This window comes from Triticum aestivum, chromosome 2A (assembly GCF_018294505.1).
Source record: "Triticum aestivum cultivar Chinese Spring chromosome 2A, IWGSC CS RefSeq v2.1, whole genome shotgun sequence".
Taxonomy (NCBI): domain Eukaryota; kingdom Viridiplantae; phylum Streptophyta; class Magnoliopsida; order Poales; family Poaceae; genus Triticum; species Triticum aestivum.
In genome coordinates this window covers 769,064,923-769,085,830 of record NC_057797.1, presented here as the reverse complement: position 1 = coordinate 769,085,830, position 20,908 = coordinate 769,064,923, and the positions used below count along the sequence as shown (strand labels likewise).

Sequence of the window (20,908 nt, the reverse complement as noted above, 5' to 3'; positions counted from 1 at the left end):
CTTGAAGTGTTTTTGAAATCATGATTTATTTTCATATCATTAAGATTTTTAAATTTGTGAACATTTTTTGGATACCTGGAACATTTTTGAAATATCGGAAGGAATTTCAAATTCATGAACAAAATTTGTAATCTGAGAACATTTTTAAAATTTGTGAACTTTTTGAGGTTCAAGATATTTTTGAAATCCAATAACATATTTTCAAAATCTAGGATTTCTTTTATAATTTTAAACATTATTTTGAAAATCAGAGCTATTATTGAAATCCTGGATGTCTAATAAAGAAGAAAAAAACTGAACATAAAAAAAAATACAACAACAACAACAAAGCCTTTAGTCCCAAACAAGTTGGGGTCGGCTAGAGGTAAAACCCATAAAATCTCGCGACCAACTCATGGCTATGACACATGGATAGCAAGCTTTCACGCACCTTTGTCCATAACTAGTTCTTTGGTTATACCCTAATCCTTCAGGTCTCTTTTAACGGACTCCTTTCATGTCAAATTCGGTCTATTCCACCCTCTTTTGCTATTCTCCGCACACTTTAGCTGTCCGCTATGCACTGAAGCTTCTGAAGGCCTGCGTTGAATATGCCCAAGCCATCTTAGACGATGTTGGAGAAAAAACAGGCGAGTCCCGCCCCGAAATGGGTCGGCCCAAAGCACGTGCCAGGCCGATCCCCGAGCTGAGGCCTTCGGTTTATGTTGGCGTGCCAGCCCATATGCTTACTGGTAGCAACAGAAGTTGCCTCCAAAAAAAAAAAAGAAAAAGTGGCGGGGTGGCCGGCGAGCCTGCTTTCGGTGGAGTGGAGTGGAGCGGAGCGGAGAGCGAGCCTCCACTGTCGGCGGCGCTGTCGCCGTCGCCGTTGCGGTCGAGGGTTCGCGCGCGCGCGCGGTGGCGTTCTAATCTGGCCCTGCTGGGCTCTGGTGGCGGTGTTTAATTCGGCGGCGGAGGAGGGGGAGGGAGATGGTGGCGGCGGCGCCGCGCGCCACGCGGAGGTCGTTCAGGGACTCGCTGGAGGCCGACATCCAGCGCGCCAACAGCCTGTGAGTACCCTCCCCTCCCCCGAGAGAATCCCCTTCCTCAATTTCTTCAGTCTAGGGTGTGCTGTCTCCGACTGAATCCGTCTGTCTCTAGTGCTCTGCCGCAGGGCGTCGGACTGTTCGCCGGACTACGACGGGGCGTGCCTGCAGATGCGCATGTCCTACAGCCCCGCCGCGCGCCTCTTCCTCTTCCTCCTGCAGTGGACCGACTGCAGCCTCGCCGGCGCCCTCAGGATCCCCATCTAGGACAAGGTACTTCTCTTCTGTCTCCATGCCTGTGCTTCTCTTTCAGAATTTGTGCTGACAGTGCTCGTTGTGGCTGTGTTCTTACTGAATCTTGCCTCTGCTTCCATTGTCTCTGCAGGTTTACGTGGGCGGCACCACAACCATTTGTCCACCCACGAAAGGAAACCCAGCACCAAGGAATTCTTTCTACGGTACCTAAACAAACGTCCCGCAGAAACTGAAGATAAATCAATAAAGCCTTTGCGGTTCGGACCTGTGAACTGAAATTTTCCCATTGTCTGTCTGTCTGTCTGTCTGTCTGTCTACTACAGCTGTGATGCTTCCCTCCCTCGTGCAACTGGAGCACGGGATCAGCGACACCGATGACCTGAGGCAGAGGGCGGTGTGCTCCGAGAGGTGCAGGACGAGAGACGGCGAGGAGGAGGATAGCAAGAGGCTGGTCTCTGAGGTCGACGCTGAGATAGAAGAGGAGTGTGGGCTGTGCTGCATCCACGACATGTGCATCGAGTGCTACCGCCAATGGTGAGTGAGAACAAGAACCTGACCCTCGCGTATTTTTTGTTTTGTTTTGTTTCTCTGCCATGTTTGTTCAGTTCAACTTCAACCAACGAGTAATTAAGCTGGCATGACCATCATTTATGGAAAATATGCAGCAACCTCTGCATCTGCTCACCAGCTTCGTCCTTGGTTCCTACAAGGCCTCACCTTCTTACAAGTCAAGTTAGGTTCTTAGCAGCCTGCTTCCGGCCCCGTCATGCTGGAGCATGCGCCGCCTGCCCCCGTCGCCCCAGAGCCCGCACAAGACTCAAAAGGATGCAACGCGTTAGCTAGGTTCGAATTGATTGATATGTAGTTTTGCTTTCAAAATTTCTTATGTTAATCATTGAACACTACCAAATCAAAATCTAATAAAAACATGATGAGGAATACTAAAGATTGTTTAAAAACTGAATTTAGCATTTAATACATGTACCCCGCAAATGCACTAACGACCTTGGTAGCTTCCCCATATAAATATGTGAGAAGAGAGGATGTAGGTCGAGAGGCAATGAGGGACAGTTGGAGTGAAATGTGATGCATCAGCTCAGCTGTAAACAGGTGCTGCAAGGCTAGCTTCACGAGCACATTCAGATGACCTGGTGCACAAAATAGTATGTAACATGGCAGCACATAATGACAAAATATACATGGGAGCGAGGTCAATATATACCATGGCCTACTGTCCATATGTTCCTTAAAGGTCAATCACATCTCAGAGAAACTAGCTAGGGAGGGAAATGAAACATGAACTGGTCATTCATTCGAACTCCCCAATGTCCTTCTGTCCGGCAAGGATCCTTGAGATCTGGAGGCCCCGGCTGAAGGCCTGGTTGAAGAGCAACCGTGTCTGGAACTCTGAGACAAAGGGAAACCATGACAAGAAGCCGATGGGAAGGAAGAGGATGAGACCCATGATGTTGTCATATGCCCTCCCTAGCTCCTGGATGGAGTCCCACAGCATAGTCCTCTCGATCATTGGAGCGCATGCTTGCCCAATCTGCGAAGAAGGAAGGGAGGCTCAACATAAATATGCATGCATGCTACTAGAGTTTGCTTCTGATCAATAATAAGCTTTTCAATCCGTTAACTAGTAGAGAATTAATTAATTAATTAGTCAGTGTTGTTTTCTGGTTCTGTGCTTGTTTGCACGCTCATGAGCAGGTAGACTTTTTTTGTTGTTGCATATACATACAAATTAAAGCTCGCAATTAATAGTAGATAAATAGAGGGTTTTACTCACCAGAAGAATACACCAACCAGTTGGTAGGAACCCGAGAGTACAAGCCAATACATCCGTAATTGTTAGGCCGCCTATAGCAAATAGGACCGCCATCACAGTGACAAAGCCAAGAAAGAGAATGCCCTTGAGGATGCGGAACATAAGCTGAAGATCTGTCCCAAATTTCTGCCGTCCTATTGAAACCATCTGAAGAGAATTGAGGTACAACATCCAGATCCAGATGTTATGCATCCATCGGAGGCAGGTAACTGGTCAAAATTAAACGAAATGCCAAAGCCTTACCTTCAATACTACTAGAACCGTCAGCATAACCAGCCATGACAACCCATACACCTAGAGGTGGATCGACAGGAAATGAAAAGTACATCCATTAGGATACACTGCAACCAGGCTGTATGAACTAGTACAAATTGATTAAAGCACATCTTAGTTATGTAGAGAAAGTACCAGAATGCTTGTGCTGTGGCGCGCAATTTTGAGATGATACACAATACCATACTGGTAGATCAAGAAACGAAGAGACATGAGGATTTCCAAGATGAGAGCACGAATGCTGGTTTTCCTGAGGTGCGCTTGCTCACTTCTCCACCAAGCCTCCCAGCTTTGTTCCCCAGACATACCGATACCCCCACGGTTACCCATCCACTTCCTCCAATCTGTCCAGTCATCAACCGTCTTCTGCCACTCAAAGCATGATGGATTGAAGATAAATGGTGCAAACAGCCAAGATGCCACCATGAACCATATGGAGAAGGTGACAAATAGGTACAAGCTCGTGCTGGTGCGGTACGATCTTCCATAGGCTAGATATACAACCAGAAGTATCAACAGCTCAAGTCCTTTAACAAAGTGGCTTCGGGAGTACATGCGATAATTTTCAGCAAACTTTGCATGGTACACAACAAACCCACGTCCTGTAGGTATGTATTTGGCGCCACCATGGAGAATTGTCCGCCCGTAGTAGTGTGTTTTGGTGCCAAGCTGGAATGTGAAGAACACAGAGGCCAACTGAAGCTGCATGATGATGAACTCTCCTAATGCTGTGCGAAATCCCTTCTCTAAGCCCACTTCCATGACCATTGGGAGGACAAGCAGCAAACCAAGCTGGAAAACTGACTGTGAAGCAAGTACATTTTGAAGAGGCTCGATATTCTCCTGAATACGTGGATCCAGCAAAATAGACTTTTCCAGACCACTCAAGACGAGATATAACCTCCCATACAAAAATACATAGACTGTAAGTACAGTAACCTGAAAGGAGGAACTACGGAGTCAGTATCCCAAAATACATATATGCAGAATGAACACATAATACGTGTTGTCCTGTTGAGACCATGGCTATATTATATGTAAAATTCATGGATAATAACCGAAATCCTGAGAGTGACCATTTTAAGGAAATCGTATTAATGATGCCAAACATTGTTGATTTTCATTCAAATGATGATATTGCTGCTTAACCATTTTAACAGACTGGTGCATGATGATATAAATGGCTTGAACTTCGATCATCTCCACCTAATTCTCCTGTTTTCTTTCACAGGATTTTTTTAATCTATAAATAACTCTCATAATTTGGATTTTAAATAAATATTCACCATGATTCTCTCCTAGCTACCTACGGTCCAATAAAAAATGCATCAGAAAGGAGATAGCGTAGGCATTATTTAGAGAAAATGTTCCTCCTTGATATCTTAAGTTAATGTATTCTTACCATGCTACTGAAATAAAAGCCAACTGTAGTGAAGTAGAAAGATAGCATTCTGTAGAAGTCAAATCTGCGTCCAAGACGATAGATGTCACGACTCAATGTTTGTTCACCATTGCCATTGGCAACCTTAGCTTCAAAGCTTGAAATTTGGTTCATTCCCACATCACGTCCTTTACCAACTTGCATGTACTCATGATGTGTGATATTTCCTCCTCTCATTGTTGAATTAAAACCTAAGAAACATTAAATTCAGTAAATGCATTTTCAGTAAGGGATGACTGTAAAATGTTCGCAAGAGATGTAGACTTACCTGAAAATATATCTTCGCTTAAATTTATAGTCTTGGAAGCTTTACTTATGCCACCCCTAGTAATATGGAAGAGTCTATCAAAAATATCAGGATGGCCATAATGGAACCGAACCCTGCAGTGGTACATTACAATGAGTTAGAGGGACACAAAGCCTCATGATCAAAAGAAAATGTGCATCTTGCATACATAAATAAACATACAAACATGAGAAAGGATTGAACAAAACTATTTAACAATATGACAAAAAGTTTAGTGATCCTTGCTTTCATCTCGTAATACTGTTAGTTGCCTTTGTACATAGTACGATTGTCTAACATGGTCTGACATATTTGTGCAACAATTTTTCAAACGATCTTGAATTTCTTTCTTTACCCACTCACTAAACCTTCATATTCCCTAAATTCATGATAGTCTACTTGACATAAGTTGACGAGATCACAGCAAGTAGATAAAGATTACCAGGCTTCCCAGCAAATTGTCAGGACTGGGCGGACCATCTTAGCAACTACATGTAAATCAAGATTCTAGAGTATCTCTGGCCACATACAAGTGTCACTTTATGAAAACATGGTTTTATTATAAATTTCAGCAAAGTTGCAATTCGTGGTTAGAACAAAAGTACATATTAGCTACAAATTGTGGAACTTGAATTGTAATGGTTTTAAGGGGATACCAATCACAGTTAGCTCTTCTCTTTTGTCTAACCATAACTAGCAATGCTTTAACTCTTTATATCAGACTTACGTTCTCCTTCAAAATAAATCCAATGTTCTTGCCCTCTTTGTAGCACATTATACTATTTTTACTAGACTACAACTATATTTGACAGATTAGGAATGTAGTGTAGAGCATGTACATAATTTATTATACTTTACAAATGTTTAAGACTTAAAGTATCTAAAGGAAGTTATATTTGGCACGAATTCCTCGCAAGATAAATCTGAAATAAATTACAAATACTCCCATGGTCATGGACTTGTGGTTTGACCAAAACGGTAGTGGAACTGACAGCCAACTCAAAAAAATCTATTAAAAAGCTTGGATTAATAGTTCTATACGAAAATAAAAACAATGGTACATACTTGAGAGGATTTGCCAGAACTCGCTGTCCAATCGTAACAAAGCTGGTCTCTTGATTTGACATAAACCAAGCAAGTGATGAAACACTAGATAGAAAAAAAAGGTTACTTACAGAAAAATATATCATAAATGGGATGAACAAGATAACATTGGACAGAACTTTGGATAGATGGATATACCTTCCAGTAAAAATATGCTCCCGGAGACCTAATATAGTGGGTTTGCTCTTTCCATATTTGTCACTCTCGAACTCCTCCAGCACATTTCTCATTTTAAATGCCTCTTCGAGGTAATTATCCTACAAGTAAAGAGGCAATAGTTACCAGTAATTTATTACCATTGTCCTGTTAATTTAAATATCTAAGAATAGTTTAGGAGCTTTAGGTTATTTCTAACTGACTCAACATGGTTTCCCTATGACTCCTACATGCATATATTAACCATCTGGGCCACAATTCAGGTTATCGTTGTTTCTCTCTGCAACTAGCATGGTATTGGTATTGTAACCAGCATTGGGCTCAAGACTTAGATGTCACAGTTTAAGAGAATGTTCTCTATAGTTGCATGTGAACATGATTGTGCGGCAGCAAATGAACACGATCCAGTAGTACAATTGGATATATAGTGAGACTGTTTTGAGGTGTGTTTTGAGAATGTCGACCAAGTGTAGTTAGCTGTACCCAGTTTTTGCCCCAAAATTCACAAATGGCTGATGGATCTGAGTGAAGATGCCAAGGACTCATAGGAGTGAACCAAGTCACAGCTGCAGACCACATAAGCCTACATTGTTGGCCTGGTTGGGCCTTCTTCGACAAACAAAGCTGATAAACTGGTTGACTCATGGGAACACGCACAATGTGAAAATGGAAACTGTACCTGATTCATATCAATGACCTGCAGTGCTTCTCCCCTGGTGAATATTATGGCATGATTTTGATTTTCAGGTTTTCCCTCTCCAATATTTGTGGGTTTGCCAGGAAGCTTGATGCGGTAAATTTCCTAAATCAAGTTTAGCACAAAATATAAAAATGTCACTGAACTAAAGATGCATATGCAACAGATGGTGAGTTGCTGCTTTACATGAGTTTTCTGACTGTATACAATAACCAGTGAGTAAAATATGATGAGAAACTACTACCCACATACTCCCTCCGTCCCATAATGTAAGACGCTTTTTGACACTACACTAGTGTCAAAAAACGTCTTACATTATGGGACGGATGGAGTACAAGTGTATTTTTTGTTTAAAAATATTATCTAGAAAAGGAACATGAAAAATGAAGTATTCTTTGTTTAATTAGAAAAAAAGGCGGTAAAGATTTTGTGCAAATGATGTTAAGTGAAAATATTTATCTTTATATTCAGCAAGTACCTCATCATACTTCTCACCCACTCCTTTGACAAGAACAGAATAATAAGTCTTCTCTGTCATTCCATCTTTATTCGGAGCTTCTACCTCGTCAATATAAGCAATCCGCAATGACGGGTACCTGTGCATTTTAAATATCAGATGGATTGTAGTAACCTTAATATTTAAGAGAAATGAATGCGTTAGATTTTGTACATCATCATGAGGTTAAGGATGTTCAGATAGCGAGCTTTCTCTTTGGCATCCTTGGATACTTTTTGCATGCCATAGACTTGACAAGAGACAACATAGGTGAATTTGATATCAGCAATGGCCAGGTCCATATCTGCAACGGACTCACCATCTTGATAGGATGGATTTGTTCTCTGGCGATCCAATTTAGCTGCAACATACTAATGGACTCAAAAACATATGCAGATTTGCAAAGAATGGAACGAAAATCATGGGCATATTTGGGAAAAAGTGAAAAATAAATCATGGAGAAAAAAAAGTTAATCTAACCAATACCATTTTTATCTTGACTACATTGAATCTCAAGCGCCCTCCTGTAGTACATCATTCCTCTCACTAGCACAATAAAACAGAGAGTTAGATAACAAGATAGATGTTCGTTCATTCAACACAAGAGAGTTAGTGACTTTACCAGTTCTGGTGAGTGTTTGTCCCCTATAAGATGCCCAGAGTGAGATATCTTCCATCCTTGCTTTAAGGAACTCATCCTTTGGGTCTAGTTTTACACGCTCAGTAGAGTTAGTGACTTTGCCAGTTCTGGCGGTTTGTCCCCTATAAGATGCCCAGCGTGAGATCTCATCCATCATTGATTTACGGGACTCCTCATCCTTAGGTTTTATGCGCTCAAAAAAATTCTTCCATTCATCTGTTAGCATGCAATAGTTCATTGTGAGCATTTACTGACAGCAGAAGACAATCAACATACACAACTGTGAGATAAATGACCTGGATATATTTTCTGTAAATAGAAAAGGATGGATATCCCATCCTCATTTTTTTTATGAAGATCTTCTGCCGAAAAGAGCACCTCCTCTTTGAAGTATGGAGTTAGAACACTGATGTGAAAACAGAGATGCTGTTAATTGGATATTCTCCAGCAAAAAATAATCGTAGAGCAGTACGATCAAAGCGTCAGAAGAAACAAAACTAACAGAGAAATCTATAGGTGAGTTCACCTAACAGTTCAAAAGGGAATTAACTACGTGCCAAGAAACAAAAAAGGATTGGTGAAAGAATAAGGTAGAGGGCTAGCAAGTTGGGTCTCTTACCTGAAGGACATCATGCTGCTGACCTGTGGAGCCCTTGGCATCTTCATAAATAGTGAGTTTGCAAAGAATGTCATCCTGCGCCGAGCTTCCAAGTTTATTGGTACATAAATTGCAGATTCTTTAGTTGTCAGCAACAATCGAAGCCTAACACACTGTTAACACAGAATTCCAATAGATAATGAGGACACTACTATTTGTAAACTTCTAGAAATGACTGCTATTGAAATAAGTTGCTAAAATGATAAATGACCTTTTCCCTCCAAGCTTCATCCTTTATTGATTCCAGATTTATATTTGCAAACAGTTGACTCTCTCTGTTCTCATCCTTCAAAATACTGGGATTTGCAAGAAAGTTGGTTGTCAAAACTTATTCCTTAAGGTGAACATTTCGGTAATCAGCATAGATCTTACCCTTGTCCGTTCTTCATGATATCTTGTGTGATGATTTCCATTGTATCTTGTAATAGATTGGCAATCTGTGTCATTTTTGCTGCGTCATTCCCCTCTTGCTCAATTTCCTGTAAATCGATTGAACAGTTTTTGTAGTGTTGAAATGGAAATATTGTATGAAAAATATATCCTGCTAAGAAATCAAAAGAACGTTACTTATCAGTACCAATAGTAGACTTAGCAGCTTATTGAATTTATCGCTTAGCAGATGAAGTTCATCCAATCGGAAATCTCTCACAAGTGACTGCTTATGTATGCTCTCTTCAAGACTCTCACGTATTCGATCAACAACTCTGTATCCATGAAACAATGGAATAGTAAATCAATCAAGTTAGCGACATAAGCACATACTAAATTAGTTTTTTAGAAGAAGCACGTCATGCCTTACTTCATATCACTTGTTTCTGCTATAAGGCTGTACAGAATATCTAACAATGTCTCGTAACACTCTATTACGGCATAATAGGTGTATGGATCCTGTTTTATCCTCCTTAGTAGTTCTTCATCCCTTTTCTTGACACTCTTTGCGATATCAAGTGCCATTGGAATCTAAGACATCATAGTCATGAGGATTACAGTATTACCTCAGAGAAAATCTGAGTGGTAAACAAGTGAATAATTAAATGAGCGTACCTTGCTAGCAAGAAGGAAAGGAGGCCACTGAGTAACGCTAGTGTCACCCACAGATGATGGAACAACCAATAAATCTCTCTCGCTTAGAAGCAAACGCAAAACAATTTTAGAAGCATGTTAACAAAAAGAAAAGAGAGACCAACATCAACAACAAAAGCATGTTAACAAAAAGAAAACACTAACAGCAACAACAAACCTATTGCTTATTAAGTCTTCCTCTCGCAAAGAGCTGATGAATGCATTCCATATGTAAGAGAACTTCTTTTCCATAAGTGAAGTCCGGTCATCCTGGTGAAAAGATTTTACACAAATATTAGACGAGACAATTAATCAGCTACTATGTCAGCCAAAAAGAATGTCGGAAAAACGATTTCTGACAAAGTTCAGAAAATTTGGACCTGCTCATGTCTCTTTGGTTCACCACGATGTGTAGGCACAAGATTTTTACCAAAAGCTTTTGGGATTGCCTCGAATCTTGATCTTAACATCCCAAGGGTTCTGATCTGCAGGAAGGTAAACATTCTGCAAGCTTTACTAGCAGTAGCTAAAACATCAACACTCCCTAGGGTAAAAATAGACATGGTACGAACCTCTCCCAAGCGGCTGAAGGCACCATTTACTCCGCCACATACTGTGGAAAAAATAACATACCATATTTGCGTATCCATGAAGTATACCTATAGGAAAAATTTAAATTATCAGCCTGGTATTTACCCCCCTTTCCCACACACACAACACATGAATTGATACATACCATGACAACTGGTGCCCATATAGTAAAAACAACACCTAAATTATGCTGCACTGTGAAAAAGTAGCATCCTATCAGTGTTTGAAACCTTATGTAATGAATTACATTTGATAAAGCACCACTACAACATAATCTTACAGTATGGAAAGAACTCGTGCCAGATGTATCTCCCCCGTCCCAAAAACATAATTGTCTTGGTAGGTCCAACTAGAGGAGAAATCTGCCAACAGTGATCACAACACAAAATAATGTCAGTACACTTTCAGTATTTGAAGCTGCTTAAGAGAAAAAAAAATCAAGCTCACTGGGGGACAAGAAAGAAATAAGCAACTGAAGGCGTTTAGGATTTGCACTTAATTGATACGGCCCAACATGGGTATATATAGAACACGGAGGAGGGCAACATATGCCAAAAGCCAAAGATTACAATATATATGAATCATGATACATTAATCAAGTTGGTTAGCATCCTTGTTGCCGACTGTAGGATATGTCCGTGCATGTCCCATGCACTATGATATCTAACACCTCCCTACCCCACCCCAGTCGGAGCGGGAGTAGCATGGGAAATGATTTTTAATTGAATATCCAATGGACCAATTTCTATCTAACCAATCTGAGTTTTTTAATTAGTCAGTGTTCAAAGATAAAAAGTGGTGACTGCTGACTTTCTATAAGAGGACATCTGTTTTGAAACGGATGGAACACAAATTTGAGTAAAGTGCAAAACAAACTAAAAACTGCTGGATTATTTTGAGCAAATACTAGCCATTACATCATAAATTTGCTTAGCAAACAATCATAAATCCAATGTGATACTTGGACTAGTTAAAATGTTATTCTAGTGGCTACTGGCTAGATTATACCAACCTCAACATAATAACTGAAGGCGAGCTTGCATATAAGCAATAGAATCCAGAATGTTGTGTACCTATTTTACGAAGAAAAGTGTTTAGTTTTAGGCAAAGGTGGTAAGAGGGAGAGGGAGGGGGAGGGAGAGGGAGAGGGAGAGAGAGTTACTTAAGAAGTGAACATGTGTCCTCATACATGCCTCGGGCAACATATAATTTTGGCTGATTAGTAAAAAACATGTCAGAACCGAGCACTACAATCAATTTGACTAAGAAGTCAAGTAGATAGATCTAATCAAATATACCTGCGTCCACCACAAAAGAAATCTAACAATGTGAGCATTTGAACGCTCCAGTTTCCTTCGAATTGGTAGAAATATGAAAAACAAGGCACTGAAAATGTTCGGCAACATGTAAAGAGCAACTGCAACATTATAAATTGATTGACTCTGGAAATTGCCGATCCAGTTGCTGAAGAACTTGATAAGGCCTGTGGGATTTTGAATAGAACTTGTGTACGTCACTGGAAGAATTATCAACCAGCCAATCGCTACAACAAATTTCAGAACATGCCGTATCATCTGCGAGCAAACTAGGCTCCTCCAAGCCTTCCAGTTAAGAACTAACTCAAGTGTTGCTGAAAAAGTTTAAGAGATCAGTTTATAAACTATGCAGCATCTGGATAAAAATTAGAAGCCAGAGTAATTTCGAATTCTATCAGAAGCCAAAAGGAAATTAAGCAAGGCCTGCTTGAAATTGAAATAAAACAACTACGCAAGTTTCCGAGATTCTTGAAGTTCCTGAGACTAAAATTGCATCTGTACCTTGAAGGAAGTTTAGAAATGCAGCTGTTATGAATATTGTCATAACATCTCTGAAAACAGTTGGTTCGAATATAGCAGAAAGTGATCCAGAAGGGCTCCATGCAATAATTACCATGGCCTAGAAGGAAGAAGAAAACATGATATGGCAAATAAATAAACATGACATGTTTTAATTCAATGATGAAGCCCATACCTGGAAAGCTAATATGAAAAAAGCCCACATCCGATCAAAACTTCTGAAGAGATGCAAAAATGTACGAACTTCAACAAAATTTGTTTTGGACATCCTCCTCCTGCTGATCGAATGACCACGTTGCTTCATATGGCATACATCTGAAGTTAGTTCTATGCTATCAAATGTACTTATATTTCTTTCAGAAAAACACATATGAACTATATCGAATGCAAATGCATACATGTCCCATCGGAAATTAAGATTACATGTTGAATGCAACTGCATACATGTCTCACTGGACATCTAGATTTCATGTATCGTTGAAAAAAGGGATATATGTCATGTGGGGCCAGCATTACTGTCAGCACCCTAGGCCCAAGGGGGGTGCAGTTGCAGCACCTCAAACCCAGAAGGGTGCAGGTGAGCCCAAGGCTTACTGTCGTAGAAATTTATCCCAAGTTGGCAATTGCTTTCCTCTCACGACAAGTAAGTTGTTTAGATTGATTCGCTTATACTGAGTTTGTTGGATCAATTTAATAGGGTTGGCTCCTATGCAAAGGATGAGGTGATTGAAAAATGCAAGGTTCACCCCTTTTGGTTCCTCAAGATATAAACAGAAACCGGAATCAGTCTGATCATCTCCACAATCCCTATTTCTACCTCTGTCGCCATTAGGGCACCGCCCAAACCCCAAGGGTGTGCAGCTACATGCCTACATCTCCCCTCTCCCACTACTAACTTATCCAATCCACATAATGTGATGTTTTGAACATGCTTTCCATTTTGTTCATTTTCTTGGACAACTCTCAGTTCTTTCCCACCATTTTACTAAATTCTCACATCCTCAGTAGGTATATTGCATGCTACATTTGGCTTACATCTCCCCAATGAATTGAAAGATGATGTAAAAATAGAGTACAATCATTTTTCAAAATCATCAGAATCTTATATAATCAACCGCATTACCACTGTTTTTGTATCCCTGCCCTCTTCCTCACTATGCACGGCGAGTTTATGTCTACAATTAGCAATTTCACTTCCTTGTATTCATTTCGTTGCTAATACTTTGGAACAATATTTTTTTTGTGTGTTTCCTTATATTCCATTTTTCGCTAATGTTTTTGTACGTATCATCCTTTCACGTTTACTTTTGTTTGCCCCTGGAGCAGTTTGAGGCTTTGAGGAGCCACAAACTACCCAGTTCCCAGGCGTATCACAAATCTAAGACCAAAATGAAGTGTTTTTTTTTTCATTATAAACGATACAATTCAACAGAAGCTTTGAGGAACCTAATTAAAACCATGTAAGTAAATAATTTTTTCACATTTCTAGGAAATTAAACAAAGAGTTTATCATGAATTCATTAAACCCCTAATAATTTATCACAAATCCTAAGAAGTTCAAAGAATTGAGTATGATAATAAATAGTATATGTTGCACAAAAGATATGCAAAGGATTAGTCAATACACAATACCTTGATATTATTATTAGTTTTCGTAGGACTCGTGAAAAAGTCAGAGGCTTGATTCATTGGCCACCCAAGCTGTTTGAAGCATTTCTTTGACCTGAATGTGTGGAGGAAACAATGACTAGTAAGAAGTGATTTCTTAGATCCTACTGATAGGTAAAGCACAATGATGAATTATCAAGAGTAACTTACCAAAAAAATTCATTCAGGTCATCATAGTTTCTCCACTTTGAGTGGCTGACAGTACCATGCTTACCCATTACAGCTTCCTTTCACACCAAATGAACATTAAATGAGTAAGCATAACAAACAACATTTAGCAAGGAACATTATACAAGACACCCGAGTACATACATTGTAAATAACATTGTAGATGGGTTGTATAACCAGCTGTAGAAATGCATCATCACTCCCCTCTCGTTGGAAGGGTGGTTCAAAAAATCCTTCTCTTCTATCAGATATTATGTCATATAAATCCCTTGCCATCTACATCATGAATATAGGGTGAAAAAGATTGGTCAAGAAATCTGTGTATGTTTAGGAAATGCCCAGGACATTAGCCTCGGGATCTGTTTGTGAGAAAAATGTGAAGCTCTAACATAAGTGTTGCATAAAGCTTCATTTTCTAAAGTATATCTGAAAAGTGTCATTCATAATACATATGTCGTAGAAACATCAAGAAACAAAAAAAGACATACATATTGTTTGTCAAGCCATCTATTATTTTGCGTGCTTTATTGTTGCGTAGTTCTCTTGGAGTTTGCTCATCCGTAATGTTTTTCATGCATTACACCATTTACACATGGTAAAATTTATTTCCTTTTCTAGTGGCCTTGAAATGTGCTAAAAATGTGTAGACTGCTGAATTTACAAAAACAGACATAGCAAATTGTTCTTTGTTTGGTATAGATATTGCCTGAAATAATTAGCCCATGACAAGCATCTTCCTCACAAAACCTCATCATGTGCATTTCCCGGTACTCATGTTAATCTCTTTTTTTCATGGGAGTGATAGCCGACCGGAATCCATTTGCATACCTCAGAAGTAAGAAGTTAATTTGTTGTTCTCAGGATTCTACAGTATCATGAAACCATTGACCCTTGGAATCCTATCAAAAGACACTTCTTCTTCACATGGTTATATAATCACTGCTACACGAATAGGTATGTGAAGTTCACCCATACTCACTCAAAAGCTGAAATAGCTCTATAACAAAAATATTTGGCATTTACTGCCTTCTTAGCATTACTGTCACTGTGCATGTTTAAAAAGAAATTGAACATACTAGATTTTCAATAAATCTGCAACAAAGTACGATGAAAAAGTTCCCATGTGAGGGGTATGTATCAAAAGAAGATATCTTAGATGCAAGAATAAAATTACCACTTACATGGTGGAAGATATAACAAAGGCATTCAGGCATAAAGCGAACATTAGAAGCTTCACCCCAAATCAGCAAATACAACCCTATGTAAAGAAGTTCTGGTTGTTGTGTGGACTCATCACGTGGAATTCTGCATGAAAATTATTCAAATTTAACGAGGGTAATTTTGAGCACCATGTGTGCAACAAAATGTTATATTATTTACTTGATGTTTGACTCCAAATGCAGATATCGGCACCATGAAATGTAATTTTGAAAAACTTTCTTCATCAAGCGATCAATTGTATTGCGATGTATCTGCAAGGCATATTAGAAGGTCATGAATCAATTTAATATGGACACTAGCAGGAGCAGAAATCCAGTTGATTCACCAAAATGAGTTGATCCAGCATAAGTGACAGAAAGAGGTTCACAGAAAGAGGTTCACCAAAATGAGTTACCATGTGAATTTGTCTTTCACCCTGGCGGGCATTATCAATTCCTCTCATATCCATGTTAGCAAGCAGCAAAATCAAATGCTCCTTTTGATTCTCCACGTTACCTTTCTACAACAATAAAGCAGAACATAGTATGAAAATCTGAAACAAATAACAGAACACCTTGGTGCCTAACCACCCAGCACAGAGTCTAGAACATAAATCCAAGTATTAGTTAATTTCCACCTGAAATCCAAATGTTTGCCAGAGCCAATCAAGCAAGTCATTAACAACAGGCCCTTCTATCTCTTGAGGCACACTAGTCGGATCTGGCCTTGGCATTGGAAGATTCTGTGTCCAGCGAAGAAGCTCCACTGCTGCTTTTATCTGCAGTTTTCACACACACAAGATAATCATTCAGGCTACATGTGGTATAAAAAGAAGTCAATGCAAATGAAATTCATACTACATAACCTGACCTCAGGTATCTCCATTACAGGTTGTGTGGGACCGGAAGTAATATTGAGGGGTAATATGTTGTAATGTGAAAAGGAAGCTTTCTTCTTTTCAACCCCTTCCGCGTACTCATCAAACTGCAAAACATATACATATTCCAGGTTGTAATAACGTTTCATGATGTGCAAATAAGCCATGAAGTTGAAATAATAATATGATCCCAATTATTTGCAGTCGTTGAGTGTCGAACCTTGGCATCAGGCCCAGATGGAGGTGACACCGTTTTTAGCACGTCGTATAGGACTGATGCAGTCTGATAGTATTGGCCCATCTCGTCCCTACGTGTCATACATACAGAAAAGGTGAGAACATAGCTTAAGGATGACTTTTATTTAATTACTTTTACAAATAACTTGTTGATGCAATGCAATGCTCAGGCTTACGGCTTTCTATCTTGAAAACCTTCCAGATATTTCTTACAATACTGCTCATAGAACCTCTGAATCTCTCTTGCATCAGTCGACGCAAGCTTGCGGTGTGTCTCCTTTTCATCCTGTGAAATAACAAGCAACAAACATGTCTCAAGACGAGTTGCAAACAATCCACAATGGCTATATTAAGATTTATATTATTGTTACAATTTTTTATACATCAAAGCACTCTGTTTCAGATTAATTGTTTTCAAAAAGACTCAACAAAATTCCGCGCGAACTAACATAGGCTAATGGTTTCAGCATGCTATATTCCAAGTCGGTGGAGGCATCATCATCTGATCGAGTACGGAGACAAGCTATTGCCAGTAATTCTGAGTCATCTGGGATACAGCCAAGACCGACGTCGTTGTTGTTGTTGTTGTTGTTGTTGTTTAGACATTGTCGCGCGTTAATGGACTACCGGTCATGAATATTTACATGCCAAAAGTACTTCAATTTTGGTATACTCCTAGTCCTATTAACAAGAAGGTGGAGGGTTTTGTTGCGACGGCCGGTAAAAGATGCAGCTACAGGACCTTTATGTGCGTATCAAGATAAACACATATGAGATCCTTTATGTGCACGTGATTGCTTTGGTAGGCATGTGATGCACCAAGGAGAAGAAGGGTCCGAATCTTTTTCTAATAACTTGTTCCATTCCATGCAATGCAAGGAGAAGAATCCCAACGTGACAGATGAAAGATTAAGTTCCTATGTGATTTATTTATTTATTTTCTCTTAAGCAGGGGAATAGTAATTTATTTTATTTTTGAAAAGGAGGGCTCCAGGCAGAGGAATAAATACAAGAGCATAACAAGCAACCATTTGTTTGTTTATAAAAAGAAATGCTGCATTTCAACAAAATTACTTGGCCGGCCGGACGAATTTATCATGACACCAAGAGATGATTAATCCTCTGCTTTTGCAGCAAGTAATTTGGTTACACATACCTTTTCCAGCCTATGCAGCAGATAGGTTTTGAACTGCCGAACTCCGCGCCCGCTCGAGTTCGGATCCATCTTATGCACTTTCTCGAATGCGGTAAAACGGCCTTGTGTAACATAACTCAACAAGTTAGTTAGTCAGTCAGGTGGAAAACAAAACAGAGGAGCAATGAGCCACGTGAACAAAATTTAGTGCTAGCGTGAAAGTGAGGCAACCGCATATGCTAAACTAAACTAAGTTTTTTACATGACATGGTCGGTTCACGTGGGCAAAAATGTACCTAACCTATTATAGTTCGTCTTATTATTTGGATTTTCCTGTGGTTTTTTCAAGGGTATTCTTCCTATAGTTGGTGTTATAACCTGTATGGTTGACATGATAAAAAATTATTCTGGATAAACTTCATCTTAGACAAAAAAAAGCTGTAATTTTCCGGTAGTTTGTTTCAAGGATCATCTTGTTTGGAGCACTAGTTAGACGCATGCATGCAGTACTCGTGCAGCCAGGTGGTAGCAGAGATCGATCAGTAGGGAGCAGAGTATGCAAGTGCAGAGTAATAATCGATGGTAGTAGTATACTGACAGAGGTAGGCGACGCGCGGGTTCTCGTCCTCGATGGCGTTGGCGGCGCGGAGGATGGGGACGATGGGCGCGAGGGAGGAGGGCACCAGCTCGCTCTCCTCCTCCTCGCCGGAGAAGCCCTCCGTCCGCATGGTGATGGCCCGCGACAGGTTCCGCGGCCCCATCGACAGCTGCCGCTGCGGCCGAGACGGCCCGGCGCCGCCGCCGCCCGACGCCATGGACATGCACTGCGGCTGCGACGGTGGTGATCAAGCAGAGAGAATGCGCAGCTAGCGAGCGAGGGTGGCGGTGGTCAGGTGCGGGTGGTGGTGGTGGGGGTGGTGAGGAAGAAGGGAAGGGAAGGGAGCCGAGGGAGGCAAGGCATCGTCCTTTTTTCTCTTCTTCTTCTCGAGTGTGCGTGTGTGTATGAGTGTGGACTGTGGAGTTGCTCTTGGCTTTTTCGCTTTGGCTTCCTTGTTCTGCTGGGAGGGAATGGGATGGCCGCGCAGGGAAGCAAGGAATTCAACTCCAACTACTGAAGCGCTGGCTGACAGGTGGGGCCTGGTCCTGTCTTTTTGTCCTCCTCTCTTCCCTTCTTCTAATCTAATTTAATCTGTGTATGGAGTTGAAGGAAGTATTGAATATTCCAGAGGAAGAGATCTCAATTCTCGGGGGCCGATTGGATGTTTATCTTGCCTTAGAGCAAACCACATCTGCATAATGTGGATCATCAAACCTGACGGTCTAGTCCGGACGTCTGAAATCGCACCGACGGGCTCCAAATCAAGGGAGTTCGGACGTCCGTCACATCAGACTCGGACTCCCACACATGAACCGGCTTGTACCGAGGGAAGAAAAGAGCTAGCTCATGGCGATGGCGCACGAGAGTGATACGAAGTTCGCAGCTGCGGGCATGCAGCCAGAGTTTCCTTCTTCCTCTGGAATCTGAACATTGCAGCCTGCTTTTTTCTTTCACGTATGTTTTCAGTGGAAGCCAAAAAAAAACGTTTTTGCTTAAAGAATTGCTCGCCTTGGGCCACTTTCCAGATCGGGCCAAATGTAGGGGGATGTGTGGGTGGAAAGGTCAGTTCTCTCTAGCCCATATAGGTAAACTGCTCATGCCCATACGAATGGGAAAGCCCCCCAGCCGAATATTGTATTTCTTTCAGGGTTTTTCGGATAGTGAGTACTTGGGCCATTTTCATGTTCCAGAAAAAGGAACACTTAAGACATCTTCAATGACCCCTTAAAATAAAAAGGACATCTTCAACGTGAAAACGTTTGGACAGGCATTTAGAGAAAATATCATAAATTTGAAAAATCTGTCCGTGTACTAGCCCTCTGTTACAACGGTGGACGCTACTTATAGGCACTAAGAAAATCGGATACTACATTGATTGTTTTATTTATCTTGCGTGGTGAAATGGAAAAACAAGTGTTCAATTCCTCTTCCTGCTTCGGCGCCGCACCTGCCCACCGACCAGGAAATAGGGGAGCACCTATTTGACGCATTCTGCGGCAAAAGACGTCCCTTCGCACAGAATGTGCCTGACTGGGCCGGCCCATTGGGCTTGAACTCGCGCAAGCGGTAGGGCAAAAAATGCGTAAATATAAACCAGCACATGAGCTGGAATTCAAACTACAGACCTCCAGTTTGTACACACATCATGCTAGTCAGCACAACTACATAGCATTCCAGACAAATGTGTGGCGCGACGTGAAAAGAACTAAAAACACCGGCGTAAACTGAGCGTTACTTAAAAAATTGCAAACACTTTTTTTTAATTTACGGATACTTTTTGACAAACGCAAACTATTTTTAAATTTCTGAACATCTTTAGAACAGCAAAGAAAATTTAAATTCCAGAAAATTTCTTAAATTTGTAAACAAAGTAGAAAAGTGTACATCTTTTGAAATTATCAACAATTTTCTATAATGCGAACATTTTTTAAAATTTTCATAGCATTTTTCTTAAACATGATTTTTTTTTTGAAATTTCAGAATATTTTTTAAACGCAAATATTTTTAAAATTGGAGCACAAATTTAGCGGGCACAGCTTTTGAAATGCAGAACATAATTTTGAATCTGAGAACAATTGGAAAATCCCAAAGATTTTTTGTATATAACAAAAAATTGAAAAGGGAAACATTTTTTAAAATTTGCAGAACATTTTTCTTAAACGTGAACAATTTTTGAAATTCCAGAACATTTTTTTGAAAACGCAAATATTTTTGAAATTGGAGCACAAATATAGCGGGCACAGCTTTTGAAATGCAGAATATAATTTTGAATCTGAGAACAATTGGAAAATCCCGAAGATTTTTTGTATATAACAAAAAAATGAAAAGGGAAGCATTTTATAAAACTTCAAACATTTTTCATAAAATGCGAACAAATTTTGAAATTCCAGCACATTTTAAAAAATGCAAATATTTTTGAAAACTCCAAACAATTTTCGTAAAACATGAACATTTTTTGTAAACACAAACATTTCTTAAATTCCAGAACAAAATTTGAAAACGGGTACAGCTTCTGAAATGCAGAACAAAATTTTGATTCTGAGAACAATTTGAAAATCCTGAATATTTTTTGTATACGTGATTTTTTTTGTAAGCGTGATTTTTTTTGAAACTTCAGACATTTTTTAAAATACTGAACAAAATTTGGGAACGCAAACAAAAATTGAATGTTTGGAACA

General features: G+C 40.0%; 2 protein-coding genes across 2 annotated transcripts; one reads left to right on the top strand and one right to left on the bottom strand.

The window, feature by feature from the left end:
• Positions 1-738: 738 nt before the first annotated feature.
• LOC123191079 (uncharacterized) lies at positions 739-17,397 on the top strand. Its single transcript, XM_044603847.1, has 5 exons — positions 739-1,046; positions 1,138-1,295; positions 1,408-1,480; positions 1,601-1,811; positions 16,965-17,397. The coding sequence occupies exons 1-4, from the start codon at positions 967-969 to the stop codon at positions 1,653-1,655; spliced, it is 366 nt and encodes a 121-aa protein (XP_044459782.1). The 5' UTR covers positions 739-966; the 3' UTR covers positions 1,656-1,811; positions 16,965-17,397.
• LOC123191078 (putative callose synthase 6) lies at positions 2,377-18,516 on the bottom strand. The gene is made up of 42 exons (XM_044603846.1): positions 18,231-18,516; positions 17,654-17,754; positions 16,674-16,783; positions 16,481-16,568; positions 16,254-16,367; positions 16,021-16,161; positions 15,799-15,903; positions 15,564-15,655; positions 15,365-15,488; positions 14,328-14,459; positions 14,166-14,242; positions 13,980-14,070; positions 12,523-12,645; positions 12,330-12,447; positions 11,811-12,142; positions 11,675-11,727; positions 11,525-11,585; positions 10,793-10,874; positions 10,658-10,707; positions 10,494-10,580; positions 10,302-10,406; positions 10,100-10,191; positions 9,904-9,985; positions 9,659-9,819; positions 9,437-9,563; positions 9,232-9,338; positions 9,071-9,155; positions 8,821-8,972; positions 8,498-8,607; positions 8,184-8,417; positions 8,048-8,107; positions 7,736-7,922; positions 7,544-7,661; positions 7,048-7,170; positions 6,351-6,469; positions 6,174-6,257; positions 5,091-5,203; positions 4,784-5,013; positions 3,517-4,320; positions 3,352-3,402; positions 3,070-3,255; positions 2,377-2,826 (listed from the first exon to the last, which is right to left on the bottom strand). The coding sequence occupies exons 1-42, from the start codon at positions 18,451-18,453 to the stop codon at positions 2,587-2,589; spliced, it is 5,874 nt and encodes a 1,957-aa protein (XP_044459781.1). The 5' UTR covers positions 18,454-18,516; the 3' UTR covers positions 2,377-2,586.
• Between the last annotated feature and the right edge of the window lie 2,392 nt (positions 18,517-20,908).

Excerpts from the sequence above, each read along its gene's own strand:
- LOC123191079 (XM_044603847.1), top strand. The coding sequence starts at position 967 with ATGGTGGCGGCGGCGCCGCGCGCCACGCGGAGGTCGTTCAGGGACTCG. Across the intron at positions 1,047-1,137 it reads ATCCAGCGCGCCAACAGCCT|TGCTCTGCCGCAGGGCGTCG; the intron begins GTGAGTACCCTC and ends GTCTGTCTCTAG. Across the intron at positions 1,481-1,600 it reads ACCAAGGAATTCTTTCTACG|CTGTGATGCTTCCCTCCCTC; the intron begins GTACCTAAACAA and ends TGTCTACTACAG.
- LOC123191078 (XM_044603846.1), bottom strand. The coding sequence starts at position 18,453 with ATGTCCATGGCGTCGGGCGGCGGCGGCGCCGGGCCGTCTCGGCCGCAG. Across the intron at positions 9,820-9,903 it reads CTTTCCTTCTTGCTAGCAAG|ATTCCAATGGCACTTGATAT; the intron begins GTACGCTCATTT and ends ATGATGTCTTAG. Across the intron at positions 5,014-5,090 it reads AAGCGAAGATATATTTTCAG|GTTTTAATTCAACAATGAGA; the intron begins GTAAGTCTACAT and ends AATGTTTCTTAG.